General features: G+C 45.2%; 1 protein-coding gene across 1 annotated transcript in view; it reads left to right on the forward strand.

Moving 5' to 3' along the window:
• Positions 1–19,936, forward strand: part of LOC146191678 (solute carrier family 35 member F3-like) — a 74,519-nt gene that overhangs the window by 26,949 nt on the left and 27,634 nt on the right. Inside the window, exon 2 of the mRNA XM_084602200.1 lies at positions 16,289–16,503. Within this exon, the coding sequence (XP_084458326.1) occupies positions 16,289–16,503 (215 nt within the window). The remainder of the gene's footprint in view (positions 1–16,288; positions 16,504–19,936) is intronic.

Below are 19,936 nucleotides of genomic sequence, written 5' to 3' on the forward strand. Positions count from 1 at the left end.
GTTTTGCACCGTTTTTGTTGATCCACATAAAATCTTTGCTAATGAGCCCCACATAGATGATGGTATTTTGGCGTTGTGGTCTTCCTTTAGCGGCTGTATGCAAATCTGATTATTTTGCTTTGTGGGCAGTGATACTGTCGATGACAATCTGAGTGGTAGCATTAGTATATTGTGCCCTTTGTAGACAGCAAAGCTGTTTTGCACTCATTTATGGATAACCAAGAGTATCTTGGCTGCGTACTTCGCGAATTTCTAAAATCTCAGAGCGAAATTAGCCCATTTTTTTTATTCCTCATTAAGGCGAATAATTATCGGTGGAAATTCTGTTCATAAATTGCATCTATTTATGATATGCTAATCGGTAAAACTGATCAATGCGATCTTAAATTTTCTTCATCTTTGAAGTGAAGCGCATTAAGTGGAACACGGATGAAGACATAAATGGACATTGACATCGGACTACCCTAATTGAGAGCTTATTGCACATGGCTTTCTAGATATCGCAATGCAATTGTAATAGAAATTAAAGGTAAGGAATGAAAAGACAAATGCAACACATCGCAAACAAACTCTTGGGCCGAGATTCCGAGAAGAGGCGAGGGTTCAAGCAGATATGTCAACTGAGTGCGAGGTAACTATATGGAAGTATCAGGTTATGCTGGAGCGCATTCAACAAATACTATCCGATCATGAATGGCCAGTTACCAATATCCCTCAAGAGGAAAGTATGTGACAGCGGTATCTTACGAGCACTAACCTATAGTACTGAAGCGTGGATGCTAACGAAAAGAGTTCAACTTAAATGTAAGGCCACTAAGGGAGTTATGGAATGAAAAATGGTAACATTAAAAGAGAGGAAGCATGCTAATGAGTAAGGGAACACACGTGAGCTAGTCATATTGTAGTAGAAATCAACAGTAAGAAAATCACTCAAGCAGTGAATGTAATGCAAAGGCAAGATAGTTGATGATCATTAAGGGCAACAGACTAGATTCCAAAGGAAGGCAAGTGTAGCAGGGGGTGAAAGAAAGTTAAGTACGGAAGTTTCCAGGGATCAAATGATAAAGCTGGCAGATGACCGGGTTAACTGGAGCGACATCGGACATGCCTTTGTCCTGCAGTGGGGTAATTATGACGTAAGATGGTTGAGAGCACACATTAGCTTCACACAATAACTTCAGTGCAGAATAACATCTGCTAGAACAGGAAACAGTGTCAGCTGTCTGTTGGTACCGCTGCTCAGGCCCTAGCCACTGGCTGGCCGATGGTCTCGGCGGATGGGTGTAGGTGTTTTAGTGTTTTGCTTCCCTTTTCCACCGATGAAACACTTGCCTGAAGAGGGGAGTGAAACGGAATATTTTACTAAGGGCACCTGCATGTTCAGGAAACATTTAAAGGTATTCATCACTGTCAAATGACTACGCACTAACAAATGGCCGGAAACATTCTTAAGTCTAATATGACGTAAGCCCCTGGTAATAGGCGCAGTTTTGCGCTCCTATCAGTTATTTGATCATTTCAATTTATTTACTTTTTCATTGATTTACCTGTCGTTCGTGACCACTTATTTCCCCCTGACACCTTGCCATTATTTTAATCATCTGTTGTGTCGTTCCTTACCATACCCTGGCCAGTGCCACGTTTTACTACTTGCCTCTAAGCAGAGGCAAACAATAACTACTGCGCTCTGATTTATTTTGCATGCGAACGATGGGGAAGCAACCTGTAGCACGTGCGCCCATTTTTATGCCACGTTAAGCAAACTTTTCAGATATGAGTTATTCTGCAAAAAAGAGAGAGAGAGAGAGAGAGAGAGAGAGAGAGAGAAACTGTGAAGTAACTTTCTCTTTTGGACAACAGTACAGTCGGCGACAGACATGGCAATAATTGAATTACAGTAATGAAATTACTGTAATTGAATTACTTTTCTCGGTAATTTGTAATGTAATGAATTTCTTTCTCGGGTTGGTAATTTACTAATGTAATGAATTACTTTTTGGCAGTAATTTCGCAGCAAAAGTAATTAATTCCTTTCGAAATTACTTTTACTAAAGTGCGCCACTACTCCTTCAATAGTCAACGAAGTAGAGTGCCGCGAAAGCAAGAACGACGTGCGGCAAGCGAAGCCAGCGTATCGGATCGGCAAAGGGGGACAGATTAAGCAGAACAGTGCGTCTGAGACCTCGTGTGTAGCAGGGGCAACCATTCTCCAAGTAGCAGGATACAAGGCGTCAAGGGAATCCCGAAGGGAGAAATGGTGCAAAAAGGCTGGAGCTGAAAACTAGTTGCGAGCGCGGCGCAGCGGCACTCCCTGCTGCGTCGGCTAGAGCACAGTGGTGCCTGGTTACACTCAACACCACGGTGCGAGGGAGGATTGGGGCTGGTGGAGATAGGCGGAAGGGTCCATGACGTGAGGCACCGTGGCTTGAGCACAACTGAGCAGTGAGCACATATGTGCCGACGTCGATTCTTGGGACTGCGGAAGCAATAAATAACCTAGCTTCTTCGGGCCCTTCAAATGGCGGAGACAGCTCCGTACCAGCAAGACGCTGGGTTCGCCGGTCATTTCACGACTGTTCGACCACGTGTTTTTTTTTTTTTTTTTTTTGTAATAGCCCGTGCTGTAGGAGAGAGGGAAGGAATAGCTCTCTGGGACAGAATTTGGCGGGAAGACGAAAGAATGTGTGTCTTCGCGTCCGAAGACCAAGCTTTTGTTTTGTTTATTAGCTTTGATTAGTTTTTGCATGGATGGAAACTAGAAAGTAATTTAAAAGTAATTTCTCAGTAGAAGTAATCATAATGTAATTTCATTACTTTTTAGAGCAGTAATGAGTAATGTAATTTAATTACTTTTCTTAGATTTTCAGCAAAGTAATTAGTTATGTAATTTAATTCCTTTTCAAAAGTAATTTTGCCATGCATGGTCGGCGAACTGTTTATTAGTCATTTTAACCCATAGAACAGTATTGCCTACACTTTCGGGGTTTTTCTGTGGCCGTCTCAACTCAAAATCTCGCTGCCTGTTAGAGGTCGTACCATGTTCTCTGAGCGAAAGGAAAAAAAAGCATACAGACCATTAGTTTGTTTTAATTGACAGATGTCGGGCGCCCTAGTCACTCAGCCATGGCGGCGGGTCATGTCGACTATCACGAACTGGGGTACAATCACTGCTGCAGAGTGGAGAAAAGAGGGCGAATGAAAATAACAAAAGTACAGAGGTCTAACGTGACTAAATCTGGTATAACTTGTGACCGCACTGGTCGTATGTAGTTCATAGTGCTAGACGGCAAACGTAGATGACGTTTTCGCTGTCTTCTCGCTCACTGTTGTGCACGCCGCTTGGCATAGCGCGTATCAACCGTTGACAAACTGCAGCCTCGTTATCTATTTCAAAGAAGATTCAGTTCACTCTGTTCACTACGCCTGTTTATACGGTGAAAACACGTGACAGACGTAAGCGCACACTCAAATAAAAGCAATGTTAAGAGAGGTGAAGTTAGGGAAAACACAGTCCAATCAGTGTACGACGATGGGATGATGTCACCTGAGCTAACTACCACAGGGAGCCAGGAGTGACATAAATTGAATGTCCCGCTTTAAACGGGCTGTATGAATTTGCCTGCGTGGCTTAGGGGCAGCGTGTCGAACTCGGGGACCAAGGGTCCTGAAAGGCTGGGTACCGATCTAATCCTCTCATATGAGTGACGAAAGCCGATATGACAGTGTCTACCCATTCCGCCATTGCATGTGGTCTTGTGGCGTCAAAGTAACGGCCGACCAATGACTGCCCAGCCATGTCCTCTGCCATCTACCACCTGTCAAAGGCGTCCTCAAAGGTTGATGCGTCAGGCATATACCTCCTGCCTTTAGGATTTATCTAAGTAGTGCTTCTACTCTAAAAATAGAGACGAGTCACTGCCGCCATGCCAGATATGAAGCGGCTACTAGAAGCTGGAGCCCGAATTCTGCTTCCCGCACCAGAAGATAACAATAGCATCCACATCACATGCTATCGCGTAGAAGGCACATATGCATATTCTGGCCTACATGATGCCCACAGATGTTCTCATTTATTTATGAGGCTTAATGTACCGCTACTGAGATGTGCTTTGTAGCTGCGCTAGTCTAACTGGCATACCACAGCAATAGCGGAACTGTGAAAGCGGAGCAAGAACAGCATGGGAGCCTGTCGGCTTTCAGAACATTACGTGGCCGCAGACTTATCAGCTCCAAATCAATAGGCGTATGAGCATGGAGAGGTAAAATGCGGCAAGCTCAGTAAGTGTCCATTTGCAAACTGTAGGATTCATCTTTGCGAAAAGTAAGCAACCCTGCCTATAGGAGCATCACATTTATCAGTCACTGCCATCAGTTTGTTGGAGTCGTTATGCTTATCTCACATTCATTTCTGAGTGGCAAATTATATAGCAAGAATTGATTGCTAGTTTAGAAACGAATTAAAATAAAATCACTCGGCATGACCCATCTGTGAGGGATTGTAGTTAGAAAATGTCTTCCACCTTCAGTGCGTTCTTCTTGTGCTTTAAATCATCTAGAATAATGCAGTCGACTGCAGAATTCAGTCCAGGTCGATAATAGATCTACCACTTGTTCAGCTTCGCTGACAAATCGCTGCAATAAGCTACCTTGCGTTAGTTTAGCTGACTCTTTTCTATCCTGTGCTGTCGCGAATACCTGGCATGCTTTTTAGCCACTCTACCGTTTGAAGACGTTCGGAGACTTACATCAACCCGCACACAGTATTTAGAAAAAAATTGCGTACTTTCTTGGCAAGAGAGATCCGACTGCAGGTGTCATTGATAGTCTAATGATTTCTGTGACCACATAACGAACACACCCTTGTTGATGCAATTTTCAAACACTTACTAGAGAACCTGTGGCTGCCTTGTAGCTATTTAATGGAAATGTAGGTAATTCAGCCGATGTTCAAATCCGATGACTTGTTACTCTGCGTATGCTAGGGGTAAGGGGAGAGACGAAGGGAAGGGAGAGGTAAAGAGGACGGTAAAGAATTAAAAAAATAAGCTATAGATAGATAGAGGGAGTTACTGAAAGGAAAGGCAGAGAGGTTGGCCGGGATGATTAAAATCTGGCCTGCTACTCTGCACTAGGTAAGGGGAAAAGAAAGAGGATTATGACGGGTGACGATGTGGAAGGAGGCATATTAAAATATATGCAGGCACAGCAAATTTCTTTACAAGCAAGTTACGCTGTAGATAAACAAATATAACCTAGGAGTTTAAGGTGGGATACGAGATATGATATGTGTGCCTTAAGAAGCACAGTCTGCAAAAATTAGCTAAGGTTCGCGCTTAGCTATTCAGTATGTGTGTGGTGACTGTGAATGCTAAAAGAAATGTACGGTATTTTCGCTACTCTAAGCACCTCCCGTATCTGAGCGTCTCACCCGCTAATTTCACGAAACATTTTGAAAAAAAAAAAAAAAATCCATGCCAATCTAGGCACACCATCTTTTGCGAGGAAGAGAGTGTGGACAAGGCTTCTAGCGCGCTTTCTCATTCATTCGATCCGGAGCCGTTGCAGACACGCAGTGGCTCGGTGTCCGTGGCGCGATCTTCTTGTGTTGCTGCGTTCCGACACTAAACGACAGCTGGCGCTGCAGAACGGTAAAAATCGACCGAAAGCGACCTCGATAACTCTATCAGAGTGTTGTCATGTGGACCTAAAATCACCGGCCATTCGGCGGATCCCTCCAAATTTTGCAGGCATCGCGTTCCCGCATTGCTTTGTTTGGTATCAATTTGTTTGGCATCCGTAGCCTAAGTCGGAATGAGTTTCATGAGAGCTGTGACAGATTGAACTTAAAGCGCCCTGCAAACGTTTTTTACGGAATGTGTTTGCCAAATAAGCTGTTACTTCTCGCGCCCGTCTCGTCAGGATACCGAGGCGAGAACATGAGGGGAAGGGGTAATTTAAATTTTTTGAATCTAAGCACCCCCCCCCCCCCTTTTTTTTCACATTGGGCATCGCAATCGTGAAAAAAAAAAAAGGGGGGGGGGGGGAGGTGGCTTATAATCGAGTAAATACGCTATTTCGTCAGTGTTGTGGACATACCGTCGAGCGCCTAACTTGTAGCATTCAACAATGGGCCGTCTGCTTGCGAAACCGTTAATAATAATGTCTGTTTGTTGATTTATTCAGACACCTCTAAATGAATTCAAATGATAGCAATGCGTGGGTGCATTAAAGTATATAATAGGCAAAAAAGGCTCAGAATGTTAGACAACAACCGAGCATATTATGGTAGCATCGACAAAATCTTACATAAAGCAAATGGGAATCAGAATTAGTAAATGTATGAGAATAGCAATGAACGACAAAGAGAATGTATCCAGGACAAAAAATAAAATAATCATATAATAAACAAAAATATTAATTACAGAAATTAATGAAATAAAACCAGATCTGACAAGGAATAAACAATGGGCAGGAATAGCAAGATATGCGCACAACAAATGAACACATGTTTAAAGAATGCATGCTTTGAGCCATGGACGTGTGCCGCATACGTAGTAAGCCGCGCTAATTCCTGCAGTACAATAAGAGTACATGATTAAATAATAAAATGAAAGGCAGATAATTAATGTCACTATGTGACCAGATGCGTTAATGTATTCTAGATGAAATCGTGTCAATGACAGTGGTTGATTAGAGGTTACTCCAGTCAATTGCTGCGCGCGGAATGAATGACTTAAAGGAGTGTGGCGAGCGAAGCGTTGTACTTTTATAGGATGATCACGGCGTCCAAATACATCTGAGAAACTCACTTGGCAGGATCTAGAGAATTTCATTTGATCTGTTAATAGGCCTTCAATATTGCTGTCCGGAGAAAGAAGGCTACAAAATATGTAGTCACAGTCTTCCTGCTTAAAGCTGAGAACTGTCGAATATCACGAAGAAAGGAGTGGGAGGCGGAGAGGTGACGTTAGGAAAAACCTCATGCGACATTAGTTTACACGGACATGAGCAGCACCAATATCAGATACCATCCTGCCATTGTCATCTACTGGATTACGTATTGCCATTGCTTTCAAGCTCAGACGCGGAAGTAATTTACTCATGTTAGAACGCGAGGACCCAACCAAGCAAGGCGAGTAAGTCTCACTTCCAGCAGAGAGCGGAGAAACGGCGAGCACACATTTGTCGGGTTCTGCTCTATCCAGTACGTGCTCGTACGCCTGCGACACGCCGCGCTGGCGCGTTCGGTTGTGCCCGCAGAGACAAAAGCGTTGCCAGGAGGCACAAGGACCGTCTCCCTCTCCTGCTCGCTCTCTTTCCACCGGTCTATCGATAACACCCCTGGCATGACCGGGTTTACCTGGGGGAGACGACCGGACCGGAAACCGGAAGCCACGTCACGCACAAAAGGCCTCTTCCTTTCTGCCCTATTGCCTGCCCCCTCATCAACTCACTTCTCACGGCGCCGCAAAATCGTCGATACGCGACTCACGGCGCCCCAGCAGCTCCCCCGGGACCGACACACCGCAGCAGTTGAGAGAAGCGCTGCGCCCAGGTTCGCTGCCTCTTTCCCCGCCGTTCACTGCTGTACTGGACGATGAGGTGGTGGTGGTGGTGAAAACGATGAAAAAAAGCGACAGCTCGAGAACAGCGAGGGTTTTGGTACACAGAAGGATAAAAAGCAACGCCAGCAGCAGCGCACAGTGGAGGCTCCTCTTGTCGTACGTTGCGTGAGACGACCAACGGGAAGTGTGTGATGTGCGTGCCAGCCGCTGTGCTACTCGAGAGTAGCATGCTCAGCGTAACGCTCACCCAGTGCGCGGAGGGAGGCTGCTCCGAGACGGAGCTTGGCGCGCTCAGCGAGCCGCTGCTATGCTGTCGCCGAACCTCGACCCGCGCGGCTGGCGCTTCACTGGCGCCCCCGGACTCGTCGGTCGCCTATCACGGGACCAAGAGGTCCAGCTGGCCCAAGTGCTGCCGCCGAAAGAATGAGACCAGGCTTAGCGAGGAGTTCGCGCTCTCCGTGCTGCCGCTGCTGCACGAAGGTAAAAGTTGAGCCTGGTGCTGTGTGCCACTGGGTCATTGGGCCGCTCGAACAGCTGACCCACCCTTATGAATTCTAGAGCCGTATACGAGGAGCCTTGCTCGCTTTTGAGTATGGGTGCGTTGAGTCGCTGAGCGTCAGGGGGGACACCGATGGTAGGACAACGTTTGAGAAAGGAGAGAGACTGCTCCACTGAGATGGGACGAGGACAAAGAAGTAGACCAGTATAGGCGCTGTTCCTTTGCTCATTACGGGGGCAGGGAAACGTAGTTTAGGGAGAGAGAGAGAGTGACTCACACCTGGCTAGGTAGTTAGGAAATTCTTTATGCAGGTAAGAGTTAGGTTAAGGAAGGCTAAGAAGAGATATGAATAGGGGTTGTGTGTTGGGAGCGATGTTAGGGAATTTGTTCTCTAGGCTAGGAAGTTAGGCAGGTAGTTGTGCCTTGCTCCATACTGTTAATAGAAGCTAACTGGGGTCGGTGAGGTTGACCTGTACAGGCAGCTTGCTTGCAAGAAGAATACATTTTCGTATTCTCTTTAAACTCTGTAAGTTCCATAAATGAGCCCTGCGTAACGTTTTTATTTTTTTTTTAAGAATTATGACAAAACTTCACTGTAATTTTGTCTACTAAAGAAAGAAGTTATCTCTTTTTGTTTTAGTTGAATTCTCCGAAAACGTTTTCTTATACGATGCTGATGGCATCAAATAACGGAACGAGTATAGTATAGGATCATGGTGACATATCTAAAACTATTTTGTAGCGCTTTTTGATGTCGCAATTGACAAACCACACATTTCAACTAACTCAGTCAGCGATAAATACTTGGATACGACCTACTAGCAGCTATAAAACAGTTACGTTTTTTAGCATATCTTTATAAGCTCCAAAATGTTGTACATAATTTGATTTAAACATTAGGCTGTTTACCATAAAGCCTTAGTGAAAAAAACAACTTCAAAGTGATGCTTAGAAGGGCTTGGGAAGGCTAGACATGAGTGAACATCCTCAGATCAAACGGCTTAAAAAATTTCTACCGCAGTGGCGCAGCGCTAAGACGCTGGGCTACTAAGCCGGAGGTCCTGGGTTCAATCCTAGCTCCTGGCGGCAGCGTTTCGATGGAGGCGAAAATCAAGGTTCACATGTACTATGCGAATTAAATGTACTTTAAAGAACCCCAGGTGGTAAAATTAACCTGAATCCCTCCTATACGCGTCCCTAGCCCATGGTTCACTTCGAGACGCTAACCCCACAAATTACAACTTTATACTTTACAGCTGTGATATCATCTCTGCAGTAGGGCGTAACTCGTTGCTTACTCCGGATGCTTTTCTAGGTCGCGCCGCTCATACTCAAGGCTTCGCTCCGCCGTATAATTTCAAAGCACTCATGACATAAGGTAAGATGGAGTCCGCACCACTAATGTATCGCGGGGAGAGAAAGTTCCGCAATTCGAAAAATAAATGAATAGGTCAATGAGACAAAAGTTTTTGATTGGAAGTTATTAAATAAAAGGGGGAGGTGCTACTAAAGCGACCCACAGCCGAGGAAGCGGGCCCGGGGAGACCCCACGTATCTCCCGTGGGAAGTAGCGGAAGGGATGGGTTGTAGGGTAATGGGAAATAGGAATTGGGATAGGGTTATGGGAAGTTGGAGGGGAATGTGGGCAGCGTAGGATTTGACTGTTAGACAATTCGAGCCGAGCTCCCATATGGGCCTCCGTAGAGGGCGAGCACTCGCTCTTAGCCGAATATGCGGCCCTCGGCCCTTGGATCATTCCACTACCGCAATGCGTTTGCCGGGTCTCAGGCTTCTGAGACAGGTTCCCTACTTGAAGCCACTTTTGAGGTTCCCCGTCCCCCCAGCTCGGTTCCCCCACCCCGACTCTAGTTGAAGTACTGAGAGATAGATTTTGCAACGTTCATGCCTACTTCAAGGTACTCCGCAAGTGGCCAGACTTTAATGTGGCGCACACTGATGGATACTCTTTCACGGTTTTCGCTCGGCAATGCATGTTGGAAGGTACATTTCTTGAAAAGTAAAAAAAAAAAAATGGAAATACTGCATCGTGGCAGTCAGCAAAGCAAAATTTGGTTGGGCCAGTTACATTATTGGCGCCAGGAACCATCTCCACAGTATTCCTGCTGAGTGTTGAGATGAAAAAAAGATGAAAAAAAAAAAAAAAACGAGTGAAGAGCAGTGTTATCAGAGGAAAGTTATCATAGATTAGTGACTTGCTTCCCGTCGCTCGTTTTCGCCTTATCTTTAAACTCGCATCGTTTGTATGCTTTAAGCAAACGCAAATGGTCTGAATGACTGGTAGGCTCAAAAGGACAATAAAGAACGGACCGGCTTGCTTGCAGGTCTACAGTGGAGTGGGAATTGGTTACAGTTTTGCATGCCGTGAGTTAGCATCCATATAAGCTTACGGTGTGCTATGGCAATTGTAGGATACCTTCAGGCATGTGCAATTCGCAGCAAGAACAGAAGTACTTTATTTTTGTCAACCTGCTTTCGACAAGACGCAAAAATCACAACTTTTATTATCAGCAGCAGCATCAACCGGCTATGCTCCTCCAATTAACCAATCATGCATTGTGAAACCAAATATGTCAGCCATAAAGCTGTTTTCTCTGTTAAGAATGTAACACGGAGAAACTTTCTGCAGTGGATTTGCGTAGCTCGTATCGGAAAGAAAGTCATTTTATTTCTGCATAAAGGCTACAACACTAAATTGTTTCTTGAGTGTCGTATCCTATAATGCTGTTGCTTGTCCACGAACATATTGTATGTGATTTGTACCGTATTCGCTCTAATGCTTGACCATTTCGACTGGGCGTTGCTTCCGACATTACCTTAACAATAAACGCGAGCACTAAGCAACGAGTATAACGAATTTCATGGAGGCCTACTCTTCCCATATCGAATGGCCGTCACGGCGATGTTCTTTCCATGCCGATCGAATTTCCTCCACGTTGCGTTGAGCATTGACAATCCAAGAGAATTCATGGTATAACGGTTCTGACGCACGCGTTGCCTGAGAGCCTTGTAGGCTTCGAGAGAGCTGCGCAATGTCCGTCCTCTGAAGTTGTTTTTATAGGCTGGTCACGTTTCGGCAGGGGCGTGTCGTAATCAACTTCGTTCTGATAGAACAACGCAACGTATTCGGTTTTAGATACACGTGGTGCAGACGAGAGAAGCTTATGCATATACGGTTTCCGGCGCACACCAAAGAGTACTTCTGCGAGCAGTGTACAATTAGCGGCCGGAGGGCGGTGTTGTTAGGAGCACATACAACCCAAGGTCACCGTTGCCATTGGGGGCAATGCTGAAGGGCTCTTGTGCCGAGGGGCACGCTTTATCGGAATCGTTTTGCCTTTTGTTTCCGTTTATAAACACGAAGGAGCGACACTCAAACTCGCCACGGCGTATCCGATGTAGGGACCTTGAGTCGCGCGTGCCTCGTTCCAGTTCACGAGATCGACCCAACCCGTATTCAAAATAGAACGCTCGTCTGGCTAGCACACAGCGGGGACGCTGGAGTAACGAAGCACTTTTGCTGGAGCAGCCGTTGGCATCGATTGACCTTGCCAGAACTGAGGGACTCTGCAGTTGTCTAGCCTTTGCATTGTATCTAGAGTTGTTTTGCCAGGGTCCCCCGGGCCACGATGTTTTGTAACTTGAGCGACTTTCTGCTGCAGCTCGGCTCGTGATTGGTCAGGATTTCGAACGAGTCGTGCGCTTGCACTACGATTCAGAAACTAGGGCTGGAAAGTGGGAGGTTGCCGGGGGAATGTCCCTGACCGCACTCTTCTGCATACGATCGCTCTCCTGCAGATTAGTGCGCGTGCCATGGCTACCCTATTGAAAAAACAAGCAAACCTATATGCTATTTTTATAGGTTCCTAAAGAAATAAAATAGGAGTATATAGGAGCCGATATTGGCCTTAAAGAACACATAAATAAGCATGCAAGACTAGTAGGAGGACGGGCGGGATATGCATATAGGCCCTGTGTTCTCCTTAACAGGCTCCTGCAACTCCTGTATGTCGGATGTTGAATATATTTTCGGCAATATCGGAGCTGTGAATAGGTCTTGTGTTTTCCTCATGGCTGGAGATATATGTCATGTGGACCATGATATAGATGTTGATTTGCTCTCATATACCACAAGGTATTGTTGTTCAAGGTTACAAAGGCAGAATTTGATTACAAGTGCGATATCCCAGCTACATTGGATCAGTATTTAAAGAAACAACCAAGCGTTTTTAACATTTAAATAAAGTGAACATCATTTAAGTATATGTTTCGTTATCTATCTCTGCATAGGCTCATTACATCGCATGGTTGCGCGTTCTTTCCCGTGAGAGTATGCGTTAATTACAAGCAACAATCGGTCTATCTTGTCCAATCTTGTGTTGAACATATCATAGAGGAGCCTGCAGCGCTAAAGTGCACGAAAAAAGTTAGCCTTTCTCCAGGAACATAAGTCTGCTTGAGCATAACTTGAACACGTCGTCGCCCACCGAAGTATTCATCCACAGCTGCCTATCAGCAGTGATGCTTATTTGAAGGCTTCCATATGCAAAACGCATAGTGGAAAGTGAAATATTGGCACCGCTTCTCCGCTGGCATTATGTGAAGCTAAAACATGCGCTATCCACGCAGTAATATACCGGATATCTCTGTATGTTGAAAAAAGAATAAGCGCTGTAAGACGACGACAAAACAGCCAGCACATGGTCAAGCATATGTACTCACTAAAACAAAGATGCGCTTGGTGATCGCAACGAAAAAAGAAAATCAGCGTGTTTAAAGAGTAATCAGTGAGCGATGACCGCACTCGACAAAAGGATACAAAGTGCGAAACAGCAAAGTAACGCTAGAAAAAGACGAATATAACCGCCGTTCAAACGAGTCGCCTTAGTACGATCATCGGCAAAATTTGCTTCTTTCTTTTACACATGGGTACATTACCTGTTAAACTATGGTTGAGGGAAAAAGGCTTGTTTTTACCGTGGTGGGTGGACTGCTTGATTTTCCACAAACCGGAAACTGTAAACTAAATTTTCTTTTCCTGCTGGGAAGCAGTATTTCTCTGGTGTACCTCGTAGATGACTTTAAGAGAAGGAACCTGCCAATAACGCCGTGTGATATACAGTTATTGTGAGTCCATAATCTAGAAGCTGTGCCATCCGACTTAATCCTGTTGCTTTGCCTCCACATATATGGAAAATTAGAACGTCTGTGAGACACGCTGACGTGGATGCTCGCTCAGGGAGCTGGTATTTCACGGAAGGTATTATCTCAAAGCAAGCTATGAGAAATCTTAATTGATTCCAGGTTTGGATCTAGCTGGCAGACCTGAAACGTTTCTGAAACAGAGTGTAACCTTATTTTTATCAGTGAACTATTTTCGTTGTGAACAGGAAACGCAGAAACCAAAAAAGTCACCCTAGTGTAAACAATGTTTTGTGTGCATGAACCATGTACAGAGTATTATGAAAAACACCATCGGATCAACACAATGCGAAATAGGGCGTACCCAGTTAACAAAGCTCTAAACAAGAGGCAGTGCAGAGCACATCACTAAGAGTGGGTCCCATCCGGTTCGAACTCTGCTTCTGCGTACAATTTTCTTAACTGAACAATCATAACTAAAATTGTCCTTTGCAGAAGCAACAGATTCACAATGTCTTTCAATCATGCGCCTTTTGCAGAGGCTATGTAATCGACCTAGGAAGGACATGTACAAAGTTTCATCCACAAGTGGTAATGCAATAAGATATATTACAGAGTGCAATGCCAAATTTTGACCCTTTGTTTTCAATGTTCTTTGTATAACATCTCCGAAGAGTATTGCATCCTTGCAATGAATGAGACAGTGCTTTGTTGTTTCTGGGGAATCACACAGCAGGAAGTTTACCGTAGCCACAACAATACCTTTCTTTTCTAACCACGTACATAGAACAATGTTTAAATGTAGTAAATTTCACACGAAAAATAAGAAACGTCGCCGTAGTGTAGTTGTAAGCGTGCTGGGTTGGCGTGCGTTGGGATATAGCTTCGACTCCCAGTCCGGATGGCAATTTTTTCTTTTTTTTTTATGTACAAAAATATGGCTGCGTTATTTTATACATCTTAATTTTTTTTTTAAAGCCTGATGCCGCATTTTTCCACAAGCGCCAGAGCCGTCAATTACATCCTACAATCCCTATATCCTACAACTTCTATAACTACTATGTCCAATAACCCGGTATGAATAGGTTCCGTATATATAGATTTTTTATTTCAGTAGCGTAATGCAATGCGATGTAATGAAGGTAATATTACTTGTATCTCTGAATTATTTAGAGTTTTTGCGCAGAACGTGTTTTAAAGGGGGGAGTTTTTTTGTGGGGATGTTTCGGGGCTGGAACGCAGCGTCCTTGGTTGCTTCCTCTTCAACTGGGTGATGACGAGTGTATACGATTTGCTGAGGTATCAGAATACAGCTGGGGTATCCATCGCGAGTAGTCTTTTAGAGACTACCGGCGGTTTACTCTTATAAATCTCTGCTGCTAGGTCGGGTATTACATCATCTCTTGAGCCGTATAGGTCTTAATTTACTCTATGTTGTGGGCCGAGAATTGAGTAATGCACGTGCATATAGCGTTGACACCTCTTTTCTGTCGCCATCGTCACCCGCCTCCTTTGTTCTCTCTCCCCAGCCAGAGTGCAGCATAGCAGACGTGGTAATGATTGCTGAGGCCAGACCTCCACCTTCTTACACAGAACGAAAAATATATTTCTCACGGCCTGCGCTTTACTGCATTATCAGTGTTTCCGCATCCTCCTAAAGTCACGCTTCTGGACTCTTAATTGGTGTTTGCTGCCATATTGCATTATTCGGCTGATATCGTAAGCTCGCTTGTTAGCCAAGCATAAGTAAAATATCTCTAGACCGGCCAAGCATACAATCTTCGGTTTGATAACTCTCAGTGAAATATCCATAGGGCAGTACTGGAAGCTTTTTATGTCAAATGCATAAAACGTTTTTATCAAGATCTTCTAACTTCGGGCTTCTGTTTAACAATATATTGGAATGGTGGTTTGGATTTTTCGCTGCGGCTAGTAACTCGTATTGCTCGCTGAAATTTGATATCCCTCATTATGAGGCTACGGCTAATTTAGATCTTCCACGGTCGCTTGTGCCACCTCCCTGCAGGGGCTCAGGGGTCACGGCTGCCGAATGCTGAACCCTAGGACGCGGAATCAAATCCCTTCCACGGAGAAAAACAAGGCGCCTGTATGCTGTGCGATGTCAGTGCACGTTAAGGAATCCCAGGTGGTCGAAATTTCCGGAGCCTTCCACTACGGCGTCCCTCATAACCTCAGCTGGGACGTTAAATCTTATAAACCAAAATATAAATCATACAACTTTGGTATCTCGTGTGTAGACGCTCTATGTAAATGCTTTGCAATGCAATTTCTGATGCGAATTTCTTTAGTAAACAGTCGTACCCTAACATTCACTAGGCTTCTAATGATAGCGGCATTAATTTAGCGGCTTATGATGGAAGGGCTAAAGAAAAGGACTACCTAATTAATCAGTCATTAATTAGTAATTGATCACTGATTGGCATATGGCCATATAAGGCACGCATTCGCGCATACTGTGGTAGTGCTCTGTGATTGGTCGAGACCTCCATGACGTCATCCCGTTTCGACCAGAAGGGCTAGAGAAAAGGGCTACGATCCTTACAAACGTTTCAGATTGCTTGTGTTGGTGATAAGTTGCGTAACAATGTCTGTCAAGATTTTTATCTTGTTTTTTTAGCGTCGTGGCACTGAGACTAGCACTGCTTACATACTAGTTTCCGAACTTTAGTCACAACCTAATAAAATCTAGAACAAAGTCAGATATATTGCAAAAATGCTAAATGAAACAAAACCATTTCTGGTGGCAGTCCTGCACACGCCTCAAGATGGTACTGCTTGTTCATCAAAAATAGAGTGCCTCGATCGAGACACTCTATTAGGCACTCTATGCGAAAAATGTCCCCCCCCCCCCCCCCACACACACACACACACCACCACCCTTTATTTTATCCTGAATATACATCACCTGCTGCTTCAGCTTGCTCAGACACAGCTCACCAATATCTTGCAGGAAAAGTATCGCGTTTCTTTTTCGCCTCTGCCCGTTGTGAGATGTCACTTTTATTGCTCTGCCAGTTTCTTATTATTCCCATTGGATGTGCAGGTGACGGGGCCGCGGACGGTGTGCCGCCGGGGACCAAGGTGGACAAGCGCTGCTGCAATGAGAACAGCCGAAAAGTGTCGCTGGGCCTGGTGATGACGCTGCTCATCGCTGCCTCGTGGGTCGGAGCCGCGCACATGCTCAAGGCCACGTTTGCCCAGAGCAACAGCCCGGCCAACCAGAGGCTCATCAGGGAGGGTCGTCTCAACGTTACCGAGGTGATCAATCAATCAATCAATCAATCAATCAATCAATCAATCAATCAATCAATCAATCAATCAATCAATCAATCAATCAATCAATAAGTCAGTCAGTCAATCCATATTTTTCGATATATCATGCTAATAATATCTGCATTATTACAACTGTTATTAGTGGCTCGACGTTGTATTTCGGGGTGGCAAGAAGAAATGGCGGCTGTATTAAAGAGGCAACTGCTTTGCTGCAAGCGTTACTCTCCGCAGCCGTTAAGACATGCACTGTAACAGAAACGCGCTTTAGATTTCAAACTGTACCTTACACACTCTGCAGTGAGTTTCAGTGGACTTTAAGTGGTCACGAAAGGAAAATATCAGCTGAGCATGATAGATATAGTAGTTCCCGCAAACACTACCGGCGTTTTACTGCGCGGAAATGGTGCTGACGTTTCTGTAGAAATCGCCAATGAATGAGACGAGACTCATCCGCATCCAAAGCGCCAGTAAAAAAATGAACTGCCGTGACGTCGTTGCATTTCGACCGATCGTAGGAGTCACTACCGTACAAAAAAGCGGATCGAAACCAAAACTGCTTCTCTCGTCAAGTGAACGATGGAGTCTGTTGTCACGCCGGCAGTCCGTGCCACCTGGCGTCTCCATATCCCTTACTCTACCGAAAGACACATGTTTTCTGGAGTCTCCGCTGCATCACGTGCTGCGTGTCTAGTTGACGATAATGTGAGCGGTAGAAACAGGGTGCGAAGGAAATTATGTGAAATTATCAAGCTCGGGCGCAGGATGCGGCAGAAACTGCTGATCGCACTTGTGCACGTCGACAACGATTCGGCCACAATGATGAGGCGAATGTGTGGCCTTCTGTGCGCTGTGTGCTGTCGTCAAATGCGAGAGGAAACTTCGAGGAGTGCTGAAAACTACGCCCCAATATGTATCGCGCTCAGTGAAAATGCACCTAAGAGAAAACGTTTATGTGCATTGACCATCAAACGGCGAACTGCCTTGTCATTTATCGCGTATTTATTCATTAACGACGCAGTAAGTAAGATCTCAGGAAACCTATGTGATTCATTCTGCTGTTGCCGTCACAATTCCGCCTTTGTGAATTCCTTCAATATGGTTCGTAAGCGGAAAGAAATCAAGGTACGTTCCACCTATACCTACCGTCTGTTGCTGCCCTAAATCTACAGCCCTCCGGAGGGAATTGGACATAATACTCGCGAGCAAGCATCAACAGACTTCCGACAAATCTTAGATTTCACGCGTCAGCAGCTTTCAAAAAATCCTGCGTCGCGTGTCCGCGACTCCGGTACCGCATGTCGATGACCTGCACTGGGGAATTATTGTTGAATATTCCAAACCAGAGGTGATGGCACCCGCGTCTAGTGATTTTAATATAAGTTTCAGCATATCCGAAAGCATATTTGCCTTCATACTGAGCAAGAACATGGGGGAAACAATGCCTTAGAAGCGCGCTTCACACGTTGAAGAGCATGTGTGTGCCCGCCTGATCAACCACCCGGTAAAGAAGAAAATAAAAATCTGCACTTTGAAACTTAATGATGGCCGCAGCCTGCGCAGAGTAGCGCTTTGAAGGGCTGGAGTAGCCGAGAGGCCGCGTCACCGGTCACTTAGCAAGCAATGTAACACGTGAATGCCGTTGAGAGCTCGCGCTTTTGAACTCCCCTGCCCCGAGCAGGATTCAGCGCCCGTATTTGCCGGCAACATTTTTTTACGTCACCTCTTTAGTACTCTTTTAAGTATGAGATTTTGCATTCGTTACTATACTTTCGTCGTCCTGCCATATTCGTATCTGCATGGTAGTTGCCTAGTGAGACGGTGAATTAGCTCTAATAGAGAGCTGTGATATCGGTGCTAAAGCAATCATACGCTCATTACCACCGACCGCTAACCTTGTTCAATCTCTCTTGTTTGTTCCTGCCGTCGCTCAGATTGGCTACGCAGTTTAGTCAGGTCACAACCACTCGGGCCCGCGCGAGTTCACACTCGAACCGGTATAGCAGATACAAAGTGCGAGTCTCCCCTGCGGGTCTTTCAAGTTTGCCAGCCAAAAGGAAGAGTGATGGAGCCTATCTGGGTGGTGACTGACCACGACCTTTTGTACACTAAAAACACCATCAGTGCGTATAAGAACCGGTCAGTTTGGAACCCGGGTACTCTGGTTCAGTTGCTGACAGTCTTAGCCACTGAGCCACCGCGGCGTCTTCAGCCATTTGACGCGGTGGTTCCGAAACGGCACCACATGTATACATATACTATGATGAGGCCGCCAGAAAAGAATAGAAAACAAAATGTATTTGCATGTGCCACTAAGCATAACAGGGACTCCGTCACATGTACAGCTAAAACTGCACCTTCTCGTGCTTTCTCACTGTAATCGATTTAACAGAGCGAACCCTGGCCAATTTTATTCTCGTCGCACATGGCAGCTGTGACAATGCACCAGTAATGGCGCCAGGGGTGCTTTGATTTTAGGAAATTTCTGGTTTTAAAAGCGTTGCTATCGGTAAAAAATCGGTAAAAATAACATACTCTATATTATGTGGCGCAAACCTATAAGTGCAAGCCAAATAACCATTTGCCTTCAGTGTCTAAGGTGGTTGAAATTATCGCTCTTCACTACGCTTCCCCTCATACAATTTCTGTTCCGTATGTTAAACTCCATATACCATGTAGGCACAACCGTGTACAAAAATAGCGATGGTAAAGCGCATAGAACTATTGCGTTTGTGTCGCACTTCTGGAATCGAAGGGCGCTTATCACTTGCATGAAAGAAGGAATAAAAATAGATCTCTTACGCAGACATATCCGTGTCATATTTCATGTCCACGTTTGCAGTATCGAGCTGATAAGCGTATTACTGAGCATCGTGTCTGTCGAGCGTGATGCGTCGAGGCGAGTAACGTTTACGGCAAGTTTTCTCACCCTACTCGCTTCACAATCGTTTTATTAAGGCAAAAACCTTTCTAGGCTCCTGCAACGAAATCCCATACGCGAGAGTTGTGCGCGAGATCTGCGCGCAAGATCTGCAATATACCGCGAGATTAGTTGTCTTGCGTTCCTGCCACCTGCAATCCGACACTTGAACGCCAAGGAACGCCACGTGACAGGAGCGTTGGTGTACCGTCCAAACACTTGCCGGAGAAAGTGTGACAGGTACCGCGTATTTCCTTTCCAGTCAACCAATTATAGTTACAGGTAGCACTGCAACGAACGCCGATAAGAGGCAAACGATGAGAGGCAGATGATAGGAGAGGAAGGGTAGGCTTTTGCCATTCTCCTCTTAAGAGACATCTAAGAGACCCTCTAATTTTTCCTCATTGTTATTGAATTTGCATGGAGGCACGCTTCCTGCCATCAGCGGTTTCGAAAAAGAAGCACTATAATAACGCGCAAAATTGCCCTTTGCGTTCTTGC

This window comes from Amblyomma maculatum, chromosome 4 (assembly GCF_055883805.1).
Source record: "Amblyomma maculatum isolate TAMU_Amacu chromosome 4, ASM5588380v1, whole genome shotgun sequence".
NCBI classification, from domain to species: Eukaryota; Metazoa; Arthropoda; class Arachnida; order Ixodida; family Ixodidae; genus Amblyomma; species Amblyomma maculatum.